This window comes from Takifugu flavidus, chromosome 15 (genome assembly GCF_003711565.1).
Source record: "Takifugu flavidus isolate HTHZ2018 chromosome 15, ASM371156v2, whole genome shotgun sequence".
Classification (NCBI taxonomy): Eukaryota; Metazoa; Chordata; class Actinopteri; order Tetraodontiformes; family Tetraodontidae; genus Takifugu; species Takifugu flavidus.
Genome location: NC_079534.1, coordinates 52,211 through 69,284, shown reverse-complemented (window position 1 = coordinate 69,284; position 17,074 = coordinate 52,211). Strand labels below are relative to the sequence as shown.

At 45.7% G+C, this 17,074-nt stretch overlaps 2 protein-coding genes across 4 annotated transcripts; one reads left to right on the top strand and one right to left on the bottom strand.

Moving 5' to 3' along the window:
• Nucleotides 1–35: 35 nt before the first annotated feature.
• Nucleotides 36–8,037, top strand: gpsm2 (G protein signaling modulator 2). 2 transcript variants are annotated; one of them, XM_057056465.1, is made up of 16 exons: nucleotides 51–275; nucleotides 1,087–1,125; nucleotides 2,571–2,900; nucleotides 4,662–4,883; nucleotides 4,960–5,095; nucleotides 5,186–5,325; nucleotides 5,401–5,524; nucleotides 5,604–5,719; nucleotides 5,822–5,977; nucleotides 6,051–6,159; nucleotides 6,238–6,367; nucleotides 6,439–6,515; nucleotides 6,604–6,792; nucleotides 6,881–7,040; nucleotides 7,106–7,296; nucleotides 7,369–8,037. In XM_057056465.1, the coding sequence occupies exons 3-16, from the start codon at nucleotides 2,836–2,838 to the stop codon at nucleotides 7,540–7,542; spliced, it is 1,989 nt and encodes a 662-aa protein (XP_056912445.1). In that variant the 5' UTR covers nucleotides 51–275; nucleotides 1,087–1,125; nucleotides 2,571–2,835; the 3' UTR covers nucleotides 7,543–8,037. The 2 variants fall into 2 exon arrangements, with proteins under 2 accessions (XP_056912446.1, XP_056912445.1); XM_057056466.1 differs by lacking the exon at nucleotides 2,571–2,900 and having other exon boundaries at nucleotides 36–275.
• A 36-nt stretch (nucleotides 8,038–8,073) lies between these two features.
• On the bottom strand, nucleotides 8,074–16,661 carry wdr47a (WD repeat domain 47a). Of its 2 annotated transcripts, none has more exons than XM_057056463.1 (17): nucleotides 16,475–16,661; nucleotides 15,346–15,515; nucleotides 15,156–15,239; nucleotides 14,957–15,041; nucleotides 13,811–13,942; nucleotides 13,528–13,704; nucleotides 12,940–13,451; nucleotides 12,623–12,740; nucleotides 11,998–12,179; nucleotides 11,079–11,318; nucleotides 10,938–11,001; nucleotides 10,397–10,554; nucleotides 10,131–10,300; nucleotides 9,841–10,011; nucleotides 9,633–9,764; nucleotides 9,339–9,557; nucleotides 8,074–9,249 (listed from the first exon to the last, which is right to left on the bottom strand). In XM_057056463.1, exons 2-17 carry the CDS (start codon nucleotides 15,501–15,503, stop codon nucleotides 9,107–9,109), a joined length of 2,745 nt encoding a protein of 914 aa, XP_056912443.1. In that variant the 5' UTR covers nucleotides 15,504–15,515; nucleotides 16,475–16,661; the 3' UTR covers nucleotides 8,074–9,106. The 2 variants fall into 2 exon arrangements, with proteins under 2 accessions (XP_056912443.1, XP_056912444.1); XM_057056464.1 differs by lacking the exon at nucleotides 16,475–16,661 and adding an exon at nucleotides 16,319–16,468.
• Nucleotides 16,662–17,074: the final 413 nt, after the last annotated feature.

Sequence of the window (17,074 nt, the reverse complement as noted above, 5' to 3'; positions counted from 1 at the left end):
CTTTGAATGTCGTCCTCTGATTGGCTCTGCGGCGAAAACACAAAGGTTAGTGTTAGTTCTTCTTCATCGAAGTTAAGCCGAACTTTTTTATTTAAAAAAAGATATATACATATATAAATGTAAAGAAAGAATGTAGTTTTACAATTGAAATAGTGTAGTTTGACCCAAAACTACAGGGACCCGTTTTATTCTTTTTTAAATAGGACTGAAACTTTACTCTTCCCTTAAGTGAAAAAAGAGGGTAGCTCAACGCTGTTCGAACTGGATCGTTTAACGTAAGTTTTCATGCTACCATGCTAACCGGCTCATCGTTAGCTGGATATAAGGTTACAGCTGTTACACGGCTGTCATTTCTATTGAATATTGTGTTCTCTTGTGCCAGTATTATGTCTGCGGGTACGCATGCTTGTTTTAGTACAGTTGTCTCTTTCATATATGATTTTTCACGCTGTAACTGCATACTGACGGTGATGCGTTCATGGACGTGTTGTATATCATGTCAAACTTAATGATGAAGTGAATTAACCAGGTTAAAGTACAGCATCGCTGCATAACTTGCATGATTATGACTTTCACAGCGTTACCCCACCATGTTAATATGTAAAACCTCAATAAAACAGCAATATATTGTCATCGATATGTGCAGAATGTGTGGATACTTAAGTCACTCTGACCTTTTACGTTGAATTTTGCATTCAGGTCACCGTCTATAAGGTAGAATAAAATATATTATATTACCAAGAATTCTAACTATCTAAACTCTAAACTATTTACATATCCCACAATGTTAGGGGGTGGTTGTAAACATTATATACAGATGTAGGTGTTGGAATGTATTAAACCAGAATCATTCTATTTTAAAAAAAAGAATCTTATAGTTCGTTTTATCAAAACATCGTTTAGACTGTTTTTGTTAACAAACTGATGCATTTCTTGCAGCATCTTTATATCAACAGGGAAGCCGGCTCATTTGCTGTAAGGTCCCAGTGTTACTTCTGCATGGAAAATGTCCTTCAGTTAAAATGTACTGCTGATAAATTGCATTGAGACATAAAGGTATTCATGATTCAAACCCTTTTTTTGCAGGCTTTCCAGATACCCTATTCCTGTGAGGAAGAATTACAGGTCAGTATCTCAGTGCCTTTGTGGTCATTTCGTGTGTTTTGGTGTGGGTTTCTTCTGACTCATTGACTAATGGTGGATTTTCTATATTTAGTTTTTGCTGTCAGTAGCAGTAGTCATTTTAGCGGAGGACTGAACTGTAAGCAAAAAGAAAATACATCTGCTGTGTGTTTTAAGATGAAATCATGTCCTGTTTGTGGTTCTACGAGTCTGTACTTACCTTCCCTGAGGCTGTCATTAAAAAAACAGCCTCTTGTTTCATTGATCTGCCTTCAGTTCAGCCACAACTCCTTTAGTCATGAATCGCTTCTTTCTCTTGTGCACTTGTTCATGCTAACTGCAGTGGTTTGGTGGGTCTAACACACCCAGTTGGCATACACAAATGGAAAAGGCTTGCACAGTTTAACTGGCGATTGTACCGTAGTTCTGTGCACAAACGTGTTCCACACAGATGTCTGGAGCCCTGGGATGTATTACCAACATAATTTTGGAACAAATCCGAATATTTGAATCTCCTTTAGTCACAAATTAGCTCCTGTTTAGGGTTAGGGTTAGGGTACGTCCTGATCACGACGTCATTTCTTAACACTTACTCATTTCACAAATCCTAATTTCTGATATAGAGAAAATAATCGCACTTGGTTTCAAATGAACCCGTGAATGAGAATCTTCACAGACTGAACCTGTGATAAACTGAGTTATTCTGAACATCCAACAGCCAAGATCGAGCTTTTGTGTGCAGTCATTTCTTTTTGCTCTTAAAGTTACACTCATATTAAATCATTGACTTGGAGCTGATTGAAAACAGATGATGACGTGTTTCTGTTTTACAGAACTATAGTTGCCTGTGTGCAACTTTTGGTGTCACGGCGCGCTTTCTGTCATGTTTTAGATGTGCAGCAAAAAGAAGGAACCTGCATATAACTGGTCTTACCCATTTACCAGTTGTGTGGGTGTAGGAGGAAGAGGTGTTCATGGGTTATAGGGACAAATGGGTGTGGCCTCAGCTTACATGATCTCATGGAGAAATTAGGTAATGCCTCGCTCTGGTCTATACTTGCAGCAGCATATCTTATCCTTGTTCCTCTCTTATCGCTAGCCTTTCTTTTGGTGACCGCTGAACACAGGCAGCAGTTTTATCTCTTATCTCAGAGCCTCAGTTTCATTCTAAATGTATTTATTTGTTCTCTTATCTGCATTCATATTCTGCAGCTCTTTTGCTACTTGCAGTCATCACTTATAGCCCATTTAGAGCCCACTTGCCCATCTCCGAGGCTGGATGAGTTGAGTCACTGTAGATTAGATTGACAGCTTGCACTCGCTCCCACCCTGCTCTCTCACTTCCTGCCCGCACCCCTCTCGTGCACGCTGCTGTTGGGTCAGCGTTGCCATGGCACCGTGTGGCCAGAACGAGGCTTCACACGCAGCATCTTGTGTTCTCTTTACAGAGGGCAGCTGAGGAGAGTGAGGTGCGGTGACGCAAAATATGACGGCAGCTCCGTGGACTGCTGCTCAGGACTAACGCTCACGGGGGTTACCTTCCCCTGGCGACACTCAGCAGCGAGACTCTCAACCACGTTGGGTGACCTCCTTACGCCCAGTGCGCGTTGACCAAAGTTCTTTTTATTTTTCTCCCTTATTTGTGGGTTTATTTTAAACGCAACCATTTTTTCGGGAACGAGACTGGGATTTTCCCTCATATTATGCACATCAATGGATTCCAGCGGCTCAGGGGTTAGCACGCGAGCTGAGGAGCAGTCCTTTCATGTCCGCTACAGGTAGGAATCTTCTGGCTCTGTTTTATTTGGAAACATCACTTTATATATTCTCCTGTGGGATGCTTTCACATTGTGGTGTAGCAGTTGTTGTGTAAGTTATTTATTTATGGAGTGCGTAACAGAGAGGTCTCATGTGTAACAGAGAAGCCAGACCTCAGTTTAATTATGAAGGCCAGTCTGTGTTTGCTGATTAAAGACAGGTGAGTTTCCCATAAAGGCATCAGCCAGCTGTCTCTACATCCACAAGTAGAGTCGTGACAGCAGGACCTGGCAAGCACAAACTTGCCCTGCCTTCAATATTTAAAATGTCCTGAAAAATTCATTGCTGTCCCCTTTTTTACTACCTGTGCATCCATATTGTCTGGTCAGTCGGCATCATCGGTGGCTTGATTCCATTACACGAGAAAGTTCGCTTGTGACCGACAGGTCCGTTAATGCTGCTTAGAGCTCATAACTGCTCTAATCTGCCGGGCCCACACCTGTGCTCATAATCTCAAATGACCAGGTCAGATGAGAGGGTGTGAAATGCAGAGATTATCTTTGAAAGTGCTGATTGAGCAGCCTTGTTGCTCCAATGCAAAGGAAGTTAATACTATGGCTGCGTCACTTGCGTCTCCTTGAATGTTTTCCAGTGCATGATGCTAAAATTACATCAGACGATCAATAGCTTCGAGTTTATTTTTTATTCTTTGGTCAATTTTTCCTTATTTTTTGAACAAAAATTGTATTGAGTCTCTCTCCATGCCTGGACATCTTCTAGTGGAAACGTTGGCAGATGCTTTTCAGATGTTCTACGTGTTGTTGTTGTAGCAGGGCACAAAAAGTGAACAGGTATGCTAGCTGTTTCCATGGCTGCAATATTGTAGAAGTACGTTTTTACCATTTCCTTTTTAATTTAATGCTTTTCTTAATGCACTTTCTGCAATGTTTAGCAGGCGTTAGGGTTGGGGCGTTAAGATAAACCACTTTATTAAAAGTAAATCAACTGTATAAAATGTAGCTTCATTTAGAGAACCCAGGTTTCATCTTGTTTAAATCTGCGTTTTCATCTGATCGTTGGATTTAACTTGGATTGTGAGGAAGGAAGGCTGAAAATAAACATATTCAATATCCTCTCTGTGGAGCTGACCACAAACCAGAAGGCTGTTTCCTGAAAAACCAAACTTGACAGTTTTGGAATTGCGCAAATATGCTCTTAAATCTGAAAATTGTTGCCAGACGTAGCTTTTATCTGCCTCAAACTATTCCAACTGTATCGTATTCTGTTACCTACGGTATATTATATACCTATATACCTAAAGAAGACTGCTTGTCATTGCTGCTTGATAGCAGTACATTGAAAAATATGTTTTATTGACTTTATTTTAATAGAAAACTACCGTCATAAATGCTGGATAATTTGGGTTACATTATTTCCTTGGTAGAGCTGTTTAACAGGTAGTTTGGTCAGTATTCAGAACTTAGCCCTTAGTTTCTGTTAAGGACCCTTCTGAACATTGATGCATGCAGAAAGGAAGTGACATCACCCATAACAAACAAACCTCTGCGTGAGCCATTGTTTTCAGCGTCAGAGAGGAAGATAAACAACATTCTCTATTGAAAGCTTTTGCTTAGAAAGAGACTTTGCTGCCAGAGTCCAGACACTTGGCTGTAGGTTTCACCCAGAGAAGATCACCCAGTCTCTTCGGTTTTGGAGTTTTATTTTGTCCTGATTCCTTACTTTTGATACTTTAAGGCTGACTCTGGTTCTGTCTGCTGTAGGATGGAGGTGTCCTGCCTGGAGCTGGCACTGGAGGGCGAGCGGCTCTGTAAAGCAGGCGACTACAGAGCGGGTGTCTCCTTCTTTGAAGCTGCCATCCAGGTGGGCACGGAGGACCTGCAGGTGTTGAGTGCCATCTACAGTCAACTGGGCAATGCTTACTTTCACCTGCACGACTACGCTAAAGCCCTCGAGTTCCACCGCCACGACCTGACGTTGACCAGGTTGGACCTGCACTAGGACTTCACGGTTCTACCAGTCTATATATCTGTTATAACTAAGTTTATGTGTGCTGGCCAGGACAATTGGCGACCTGCTCGGAGAAGCCAAAGCCAGTGGGAACCTTGGCAACACCTTAAAGGTGCTGGGGAGGTTTGAAGAAGCTGTGGTTTGCTGCCAGAGGCACTTGGACATAGCGAGTGACATTAGCGATAAGGTGAGATGCTGAAAGACGCAGGATCCAAAGATGTGGTGCATGAGGTAATAAGTCTTTAACAGCAGCACTTTCTCCCTGGGATTGGGTCAGGTGGGTCAGGCTCGAGCGCTGTATAACTTTGGGAACGTGTACCACGCCAAAGGCAAAAGTATCTGCTGGAGCGGCGCTGAGCCAGGAGATTTTCCAGAGGAGGTCATGACGGCCCTCAGGAAGGCAGCCGAGTACTATGAGTGAGCGGCTACACGCAACAGTCTTTCCTGGTGTTTTGTAAGCGCAGCAGCGTTTGAACCTGTCTGTACTCGCAGGGCAAATTTGAGTATAGTGAAGGAGCTCGGAGACCGCGCCGCTCAGGGTCGCACCTGCGGTAACCTCGGCAACACACACTACTTACTTGGAAACTTCCGCAAAGCCGTAGCTTCTCATGAGCAGGTACAGCCTGTCTCCAACACCTCAGATGCAAATCAAAGCATCTTTGCACCATGTAACCATTATCTTCTGTCCGTTTCAGCGCCTGCTCATAGCCAAAGAATTTGGCGACCGTGCAGCAGAGAGACGAGCGTACTGCAATCTGGGAAATGCCTATATCTTCCTGGGGGAGTTTGAAGTAGCGGCGGAGCACTATAAGTACGCCTCAGCAATTGCAATTTTAAATGGTCGCACAGTATCAAGTGAGAATTGGCAGTAAAAAATAAAAATCTTGAATGAGTACGTGCGTGTGTGTCTCAGGAGGACACTGCAGCTGGCGAGGCAGTTGAAGGATCGAGCCGTGGAAGCCCAGGCCTGCTACAGCCTGGGAAACACCTACACGCTGCTCCAGGACTATGAGCGAGCCATAGACTACCACCTCAAACACCTCATCATAGCACAGGACCTCAATGACAGGTAGAAGGTGGCCTGCTGATGTCCCACATGAGCGCCAGGTGGGCGTATATCTGAGGTGTGTTATCTGATGCAGGATCGGGGAGGGCCGAGCGTGCTGGAGTCTTGGAAATGCCCACACTGCACTCGGGAACCATGACCAAGCCATCCACTTTGCTGAGAAACACCTGGAAATTTGCAGAGAGGTGAAGTAAAAGGATATTATTTTGATTCTTAAAAAAAAAAGCAGGTGCGTTATTTGGTTGCGTGTTCTCTTATTCTAGACCGGCGACAGGAGCGGCGAGCTCACAGCCCGAATGAACGTGTCTGATCTGCAGATGGTTCTGGGTCTAAGCTACACCACAAATAACTCCACACTGTCAGAGGTCAAAGAGATGGACTACAACTTAAACGGTAGCTTCTCAAAGGTTCGGGTGTCCACTTTGCAGCAGGGGAGCGAGGTGCTGACCTGGGCTGTGTTTCAGGCGCGAGGCCGAGAATAAGCAGGAGGCACAGCATGGAGAACCTGGAGCTGATGAACCTCACCCCAGACAAGATGAACGTAAGAACCAACAGATCCCGACTGTGTTTACCGTCTGCTCCTGGCGCCAGATAATTGATTTGTTTCCTCATCCTTTTGTTTATTAAAGGCTCAGAAGTGGAGCAGTGACATCCTGACCAAACAGTCCAAACCGTCCTTGGCTAAAAGCTCCTCCAAGCTATTCTTTGTAAGCCGCCTGCGTGGGAAGAAGTACAAGACCAGCGGCTCCAGTAAGGTTCTGCAAGACACCAGTAACACCCTGGACACCACCCAAACGCCCACTCAGGGTCCACAGAAGGTAGTGCAGATTAACGCGCTCTTTCTCATTTAGCACCCTTACTTGTGCCACCATCTTAATCACGCTGCTGTTTTGTGTTTTGCGTCAGCGCCTCAGTCCCGACATGCTCGGAGATGAGGGCTTCTTTGACCTGCTGAGTCGTTTCCAGAGCAACCGCATGGACGACCAGCGCTGCTCAGTACAGAATAAGGGCAGCAGGTTATCATTAAACAGCGGTCCGGGGTCTCCGCCAAGGGCCATCAGGAAGTGTATGTGCACGTGTTTACGCTGAATACAAATCCTTCCTGTACTGAACTGGGTTCTCTCTCTGTAGCCGCGTCAGAGTCTGTAAACGTGTCAGTGGCCCAAGGCCGGCGGGTAGAGGAGACGTCAGCAGCAGGAGGAAGCCTGCCAGGCCTCAGGCTCAATCAGGGCAGTAACAAGGCGGTGCTCAGCCACCTGATGGCCAACGCCGACAGCGCCGAACCCGACGATGACTTCTTCGACATGCTCGTCAAGTGCCAGGTACCAAGTGTAGAAAAGGATGGAAACAGTCCGTTTGAGGATCCAAAGTCAGACTGTTGTGTTGTCCTTCAGGGCTCCCGTTTGGATGACCAGCGCTGCGCTCCTCCCCCTCCCCCGGCGAGAGGGCCCACCGTACCGGATGAGGACTTCTTCAGTCTCATCATGCGCTCTCAGGCCAAGCGGATGGACGAGCAACGAGTGACCCTGCCTGCACCAAACGCCGCAGCCCGACATAGCTCCAACTAAACCAGACACTAAAGGGAACGCCGATTTTAAAGGTGTAGGTCATCATAGCGATTGTCCAGCTGGTGAACAAAGTCTTTTTAATTTTAGGGGCAAAACAAAGCACTGTCTGTAGTTAACAAGGACTTGTTTTGCTCACGTTGCACAGCAACTGTCGGGCAGATTGTTTTTGTAAATCCTTGGTTGTCTTGTCAGGACTCTTCTCATTTCATTTCACTGTTGTGTGTATTTTTTAATGCAAAACTGTAGTTATGTTTGTGTTTTTTATATGTCATTCTGATCTCCGTCCCACCACTATGGTGGTTCCGCTCATGGAGGTGTTTGTTTGAAAAACAGATGTAGCACTCAACATATCCTGCATTTGAATTGATTTGTCATAACAAAATCAGGTTAAAGGAAATGGTATTTTAATGATAATGAATGAATTTAACACAACAGTGTTTTTGTACTAAATGTTTCCTAGAGGTCAAAGAAATAAAACCTCATTTATTTAGCAAACCTGCCTTGATTTATTTACTTTAAAATAACAAGAGCTTTGTTTTGTTTTTTAGGAAAAGACAATTTATTGAAGGTACCAGCAGTCAGACGTATAAGTTAGCTTGAATTAATTTAAGTCACTTTCAAGAAGAATTAGGCTGAATACAAGAGCCACAGGCGATTCAAGAACTAACACAACACAAATGCAACAGAAATAAATACATCTAATGATTAGTTTGGCCTTATTTGTTAAAACAACATGTACAAGTTAATATAAAGTTAAAACTTTTATACATAAAAGACTATTAAATCCAAAAAGTGCAGTTTAATAACAATAAAACAAGAATACGACTCAAATACTGTTGTAAATAAATAGAAAAACATTAATTTCCCTTCAGAATTCATTGTGCATATTTAACGGTGGAATACTGCCTCCTACTGCTCTGTAACGTAACTGCAGTTAAAAGCTGAAAATCCCATGAAATGCCACATTTAGACTTTATATTTCCCTTTGATCCGGACAAATAGTCTGTCACTGCAAGCAAGCCACTGAAACAACTTCAGCACAAATTTAAAACAAACCCACAAGCTAATTTACACATTTTTAGCTGTAACTTGGAGGATAGGATCAAAATGACACGATGTCCAAGGCGGCAATGGCTGCGCGGTCAACATACAGTAGATGCTGAAAGCTCACCGCTGACACACTTAAAAAGTACAATTTACATGCCGAATCCCAAACAATAGCAGCATAATACCAGCTCAGAAGAAATGGCAGGGTGGAATGTAGGATTACCGAAATGACACCTTTGATAAACCTTCTCAAAAATTTGGATTTGCGGAAACTGAATGAAGGCACCGTCATGAACAAAGCTGTGCTGTTGTTTCAGTACGAGGAGTGAAAATGCAGGAAGGGTGTTGGCGCGAGAACAATGAGCGAGCCTGGATTTGGTTTCTCTACAAACAGAAAAGCTTATTCATCAGTTAGAAAAGTAGTGTGCACGTGTTTGAATGTGTAGGTGTTATAGCTTTGTTAGTGCAGTGCTGTTCTCGGTAACTGTCGGTTATAGCGGGCGGGTGTGGGAGGTGGTTATGGGCTTTGCGTCCAGAGGGTGACAGTGCGGTCGGCTGAAGATGAGAGGAAGGACAGGTCCTGCGTGTGCCAGCGACACTGGATCACTTTGTCGCCGTGCTCGCCAACCGTGGTCAGCGGCAGCTGCTTAGTCAGGTCACCTGTGAAGATTGTTGACAGGTGTGAGGGTTAATACGGTTTCTATGACCACGGGCTAGTTCATTGCCACAGCAGCAGAGGGAAGTTGTACCTTGCAGGTTGGTGACCATGACCTTTGTGTCATAGGAGCCAGTGAGCAGATAATGTGCACCAGGGGAGAATCTGACTGAGCGCACGTCGCTGGAGTGTGGACGGTACACCTGGACTATTCGTCCTCCTCTGACGTCATACAGCATACATGCGCTGTCTTCCTGTCCTGTTGCTAGGAGACGGCCACTTGGATCTACAGCCACCGATGCCACAGGACTCCCTGTGGAGCAGAGAGGGGACCGAGCTGTGGGAACCGTCGCTACATAGAAATAAGCTCATTCTGGTCGAGCCCCACCTGAGCCATGGAAAGCAGTCCCTACAACTCGGACACAGCTGGGCACCCTGAGGTCCCAGAAACGCACCGTCTTGTCCTGAGAACCTGAAGCGATCATCCAGCCTCCCCATGTGTACAGAGACAGAATGTGACCTGAACGACACAGCGATCAAATGTTAAACCCTTTCACAATCACTCTGAGCTCTGCAGGATGTAAAAACCAACAAACCTGTGTGTCCACTGAGGGCATGCAGACCCTGTCCTCTCTGACAGTCGGTGGTGTAGATGTTACAGTCTCCGGCTCCGGCGCTGATCAAGATGGCTCCTCCACTCTCGGGACCCTCCATGAAGGCCAGGTCTCTGATTGTGCCATCGTGCATGCTGAACTCCAGGTCCGGGCCTTCGACATTAAAAGGACACAATAAAAAAAAAAACAATAAAACAAGTGACATCGCAGTACAAGATGACAAAAAGCTTCCCATCTTTACCATTCCATCCATAGTGGAGGCAAAAACTCACCAGTAGCGTTGCAGGTTTCCGCACTGAAAGGAAGGACTTTGACATATTTATCATTGGAGCCTGTAGCCAGTAGCTGCCCACAGTGGCTCCACGCCACACAGTAGATGGAACCTTTGTGGTGTTTGTTCCTCTTGAAGCGGACGACCGGCTGCTTGACTGGACTTGAACCACTGAGAGGAGGAAAAAGTGCCAACTCAAGACAAACCCCATTATCCCAACAATAACCTGACATTAGTTTGCATTCTCCATGTGATACCACACGTTACCTTGTGTCTAATGTTTCTGGGTAAGCACAGACTCGCAGTGTTTTGGAGTTGGACCCCACAGCGTAAAGCGATCCGGACGGGTGAAACGCAACTGCGCGGATAGCCTGGGTGTCTTCCAGCGTATGCACGGGCACAAACAGGCTTTTTAGCTTGCTGCCCTGCAAAACGTTAAACAGAAGTACCCACAGATTACAGTCTAATCCACTTTGATGTGGTCATGATGCCAGCGTGACATCAATACTCAAACTGCTATAATCTGCTTATTCAAATTAGCATTGAACTGCATCGGGTTATTCTGTGACGACAACGGGAGGAGCGCACGACACTTAACATCGGCTGTTCCTGCGCACCAGAACTCAGGTGTGACAGATATAACAGTTAATATATATACTGTATATAACAGATATAACAGGAAGTGCATGTGGGGAGATTTAAGGACCAATCATTTCCGTTCGTCAGTAGATAAAATAAACAGATTAAAATACAGCAGGTCCTGCAGCACTGCCTGATGGGTATTTTTAGCTTTAGTGCGAGTGCTTACCTCTTTATCTTGAGACAACGAGCCAGGAGAGTCACTTTCTCCACCTCCTTTGTGTTTCGGCCCACTGACAAAATATAGAGAACACGATTAATGTCACATTATTTCCTATCTGAGGGTCTACTGACCCTGGTCCCACACTACCTCTGGTTGACAACGGGGGACTCCTCTGGAGGTGGGACTACACGACCCCCCACGGTGCGTTGTGGGGTGCTGCTGAGCACTCCTCCCCCCTGGGTCCGGGTCTGCTCCGGAGTCACAGACTGAGGGTTGTTATTGTGCTCAGGAGGCGTGTTTCCGTTGCCGTTACACTGCTGAGTCAGCGACTTCACCTCCCCTAAATTCTCCATCCCCACATTGAGCTCCTCCAGCTTCTGGATGGACCTGGACAGCATGAAGACTTTATTTTTATTCTTCTAATGTTAACTAAGTGCTGGGGGGCATTTACTTTATATATTTTATTCACAAACAAATTGTCAATTTTGTGGCTAAATTGCCACTTTAGTTCCTGTTAAAGCTGCAAAGGACAAAAACAACTGAAGCAATGATGTCATTATGCACAGCTTCCCTCCTGAATAATGTAGAGGGAGAGTCTAGGGAAAAAGAGGCCTAGAGCAGCTCTCTAGAGACCAATAAAGCACCTCTGTCCTGCTGACAGCAAAAGGCAACAAAAACGACCTTAGTTTTGTCAGAGACAAAATTACTAAAGCACGATAAACTACTGGGCACTTGTGTTTTAATAAATGTTAGGAAGAAGTGCTGTTTTTGCATTATTTTGTATAGGTAATAGATGGCGGCCCCATGTGGTGTGACAGCTAATTGTCACAGATGGTGAAGCGGGGACTTGGTGCAGGATTTGGGGGGAGGAGTGTATTATTCTAGGAAAGGAAATCACAGGGGACTCCCGATCTTCAACCCTATTAACATGTCTAGCTCTCCGGGTCCAACAGCTGCTCCCCGACTGAACCGGTCCATTTAAAAGCTCAGTGATCAGCATGTTTGTCAGCTTTTAAGAACATCAGTAAAGGGTGTAACTGTTTAGTGTTTCTTGACGCGTGTTTACCTGTTGAGGAACTTCTCTGTGAGGCTGTGCTCCATGTTGCCAGGAGGGGGTTCCTGTTGGACCCCCCCCTCCAGCAACATCTGCTGGTACATTTGCCTCTGCTGCTGCTTCTGCTCCAGGTGTTGCTGCACGCGAAGCCGCTGCCGATAGAATTCCTCGTACTTCTCTGTGGAGTCGTTGAGCTGCGCAGACGCCATTAAATGAAATATTAGCTGAAATGGAAGCCGTTGTACTCTCTGCAAGAACGGCTCTTTGGGTCTATTAGGAGCAGATGAAGCCAGCTCTATCCTGCTGCCAGATCAGATATGAGAGGAAGAAGTTGGGACAGCTCCCATCCCCATCTCTGTTCTCTACTTCCTGTCCCACAATCCGATGCGACTCATCTATTTGCCTGAGAAGAGTGAAAATGCTGTATTTGCTTCAGAAAAGTAATGAAGTAGGTAGCAATGTGAGAATGAGAGCCTGCTCCTGTTTCTGCATCTCCAGGGTGATGGAGAAAATTAAACAAAGCATATTTCACCCACAGCAATTGGAGCCCAGAGCGCAGGGCATGACAGTTACCACAGTAACCCTCCTTCAGTGATGCCTGACGCGACAAACGTGCTAAAAGTTGATGGAGGTGTACCTCGTTCTGGTCTACAGGGCCCGTCGTTGGGGCGTCCTCGCCGGGAGCTGAGGCAGGACGTAGGTTCTGAGCTCCACCTGAGCTCATCATCTTATCTACAGGCGTATCTGTTCTGGACCTTTAGAGAGAAAACAGACATCTGAAATCACAACAACTGAAAGAGTTCCGGAGCCCGGCAGCTACAGAGTGGTTCATGGAAGCTGCAGAGATCCCAGCTCATAGTGATAAGGCTGAAAATATTACTAAGAATAAGTTACCATAGCAAATGTGCAATAGAGAGAACAACACCGCCTGTATAGAGTTAAAGACATACTTACACTTCGGGGGATTCCTCAAAGATACTGTGGCAGTCTGAGCTCTCCATCATGAGACTCCTGTTCAGGCTCTGACCTCCAGCTCCAGGGTAGTTGAAGTTAGCAAACGAGTGGGACATGGGAGAGACACCTTTACCTGGTGCTATCTCCCCGACGCTCGCCCTCTTCTCCTGACCCATCAGCCCGGAGGACAACCCGTCCAACGCCGGGTTCAAGGAGCGCGACATGTAGGTGTCGGCTGACTGGGGGCGGCGCAGCGGGGAGGACGGGTAGGGGGACAGCTTGCTGATGAGCGGGGTGAGGAGGTCGGCGTAGCCGGTCTTTGCCGGTTTGACCAAACGGTCCACGTGGATGTTGAGCTGTTTCTGCTCGAAGGCGCAGGAGAAGACAGTGTGGCTAAGGTTCTGCATCCAGGACAGCAGCGAGAGGTCCAGGTCATCGCAGCCGTTACCGCTCAGCATGTCGATGCCCAGGAGGACCTCGCTCTCGGTGATCTCCTCGCCTGTCGCCTTGCTCTGCAAATCCATCGACGCTTAATCGCTAATTGTAATGTCGCTTGTTGTACAGCAGTAACAGAATCGGGCTTCAAACCTGGCAGAACTCCACACAGCACTCATAGAGGACTCCCTTGAGGAGCAGCTGGAAGAGTCGATCCCTGCTGGCTTTGAATCCGGCTTCACTCAACTTTCTGTCAGCGGGGATGAACTCCGCCACCATCGAGCAGGCCTCTTCAAAACACTGCACCCTGGCCGTGCTCGGGTTCCAGTCCTGAGGAGAGGGAAAACAGATTACCTGAAGATGTTTTGAATTCAATTAAGCAAAGATCTATCTTTTTTTTTTTAAACATAAGGCCAATCTCCAGGCTGCATCTTGCCTTGAACTCAGCGTGGTTAGTGAGGCGAGGCAGAGTGAGGAGCAGACACAGTTTGCTGTAGTCATCTTTAGAGGGGCAGAATTCCTCCAGGGCATGGAGACACTTCACTGCCTCCTGCATGGTGAACTCCAACTTTAAAAAAACAACAAAAAGACACACATTTCTGTATAAGAAACCTCTTATTTTACATAAAGCCTGTCTGACCTTTAAATGTGAGACTGAATGATGGATCATCTTCAGTGCTAAATAAGAAATAAAGATGTCAGAAACTCCTGCTCTGATTAGTCGACTGTGTTGCAGCATCCTGACATCATTACAGACACACAATCCAGGCCATGTGGAAACACCCAACACTGTCAGCATTCACACACACACACACACACCAATACAGATGCCCATGACCTGACCTAATCCACTTAACGCATCGTGATTGTTCTGGCACAGAATCAACTCCAGCTGCATTCAAAGGTCCTGTGACATTGAGCCTTCAGCCTGATTAAAGACCAAGCACCCAACTTTCCACTGGAACATTCTAAAGAACACAACAGCAGACATTTCTGTGAATGCAAAGCAAGAACCTGTGACGATATAAAGAGAAACCAATCCAACACGTGTGCATTTCCACTGGACTTCCTCTCGTCACCGACAGCCAATCTTTGTAAGATTCAATTACCGATCAGCGAAGTCTCAAACGTTGCTGCAGACACCAGATACGGAGTGTTTACTGTCTGTGATGTGCAGCCACCCACATCAGCTTGACTCTCTCACTTCCGTTTCTCTTCCAGTCCACTCATTCCCCCGTTATGAGACACTCAGCTGCTCTCTCTCTCTCTGCCCGTTTTTGGGGTGTTGACAACATCCTCTACAGGCAGAATGCAATTTAATGTGTAGGTAGGTTGTTGATGACTTGTTGGTATAAATACACACACACACACACACATACACCAAGCAGGGCTCCCAGCCAGGTAAGAAGATCAAGCATCAAGTTCCTGTGCACCTTTTGCCTATAAATATATTAAAAACGAGTTCTTGACTTTAAGATTGAGCACTTTTATTCACCATGACAACCAGCGAAGAACAGTGAGTGGTGCTGATGCAAAGTCTGCTGTCCAACCTTGCTGTGTAAACAAGAGAATTAGAACTCACGTGCTGTGGTTCATCTTCTGCAGACATAGCGTTATTCACACACAGAGCCTCCAGGAACTTCTGCTTGAGGACGATGTAACGAAACCTAAGAAACGATGGTAAATATCAGAAATTTGGAAACAAACAGGTTGGAACTCTGCAGCTTACATTTACTCCTCTCAAAGAGCCGCTGACACCCTGACTCACACACCAAACGCACCTTCTTCTGTCAAATTTCTCCATGAACTCCAACGGCTGAATGAACTGCAAGACCTCATCCCACTGGCCATCCAGCACCAGTTGCCTGAAACAAAACCAGCACTTGTTCAGCAGATCAGCAGTCACCAGGAGAACACTGGAATGTGTTGAATCCATCTGGATTTTGCAGGTTTGGCACCCAGTGCGTCCACCTGAGGAAGAGCATGTCGTCTGAGTAGAGCCCGTTGATGACGCCGCTCTCCTTCTCAAGCGCCAGCATGCTGATGTGCAGCTTCCTAGAGTTGAGAAAGTCCAGGACCACTTTAATGATCTCCACCTCCTTCACATTGATGGTTTCTTCCGCTGTCATGGTGACGACGGGCTGCCAGCGACAACAGCAGATGTTAAAAGACCTTCAGACGCTCGCAGAGAAAAATCCAGAAATGCTGTTTAATGCTAAATTTATGACTAATTCCTGAGGCTCTGCAAAACAAAAACATTACTAGGATAAATAAATGATGTCCTGAGCAGGAGCTGAAGGCTTTTCTACCCTTCAGGATGAGAAATAATTTCACTGAAATGTTGAAAAGGTGATTCATTCTGCTGCTCATAAAACAACCCAAGAAAAAAGTTTTATAATTTCCCCAGAGAACCATAAAATATCAGAGAACCATAACATGCAAAACTAGTCTATTGTAACACATGATTAACACTAATTGGAGAACTGTATGTTAGGTTAGATCTGTTCAAGTAGAAATTTGGGGTCTTTGAGTGGTTTTGAAACTTTATCATTAATCTGACCACAATATGATTCATAAATAAATGATAACAAAACCACTAACATGATCTTTAAATGAAACCATGCGCATTCCTCCACATGCTCTGTTTAGAGGAGACTAAATAATCTCTAATTCGACTGTCATGACAGACAATAACCAGGAATAGATTGATGGTTAATCACCCAATTAAGTCGCCTTTATAAATTAAATCTGAGCGGCTACGGACTTTGAAGAAATAAACCATTTTCACAGACGAATGACAACACTGCAGCAGTCCCGCTAAGCTAACTAAGCTAATAACAGAAGATCTGAGCAACATTAAGAAGCTTAAGATTATGCTTATCTTTACATGGCTGCTCGGTTCACCGAGCGGATCAGAGAGAAACCAAACGATTTTGTTAGTTACCGTTGGAGCTCAAACACGGGGGTGATTTTCCCGGCGCTGACCAGCTAGTCGGGCCGAGAGGAGAGAGGCATCCCCCCGCTAGTTAGCTAAACCAGGCGGGGTGCGCAGTGACCGTATATCCAGCAGACGAGCCAATATGCTGCGAATTATGCTCACCTGGGGCTACAAACACATGAAATCACGGTGCTCCCCGACAGAACCACTCGCTCTTGCCACGGTGCGTTCTTTTCCCCGTCCCTCCTCCGTGTCTGGCAGACTGCGTCCCCTGCTTGCTGGATGGTTCTGCGGAGCTCCGGTCCGCTGCTGCCCTGCCCAGCCCAGCCGGCAGCCTGCAGGAGCGCCGCCTCATCCCTCCTCCACACACCCAGCCGCTCATTACACACGCCAACATTCACTGTCATTATACATAAAAGATGAAATACTGCCAGGAGGTATGAAAATAAAGAAAAAAAAACGGGTTTTGCGTTGTCTTTAAATACTGGTGGAACAAAGGTGGATGGGGGGGGCGTTTTAACAATTGCTCTCATAAATTGATGAAGAGAGAATTCAAATTTGGCAAAAGAGATGGAAGAACACTTTGCAAGCTGTTTAGCCTCCTCTCTAAATGATGCAACCTTATAAAATAAATTAAACCAAAATTGGCACACTCAAAAACTTCTTCTGTGTCAATGTTTAGCTGAAGTCAGCATTGTTGGAGGCCAGTGAGTGATTGTTTTAGCTTGGTTGCATTTCTGTCTGTCTCTCTGGCATGAACTG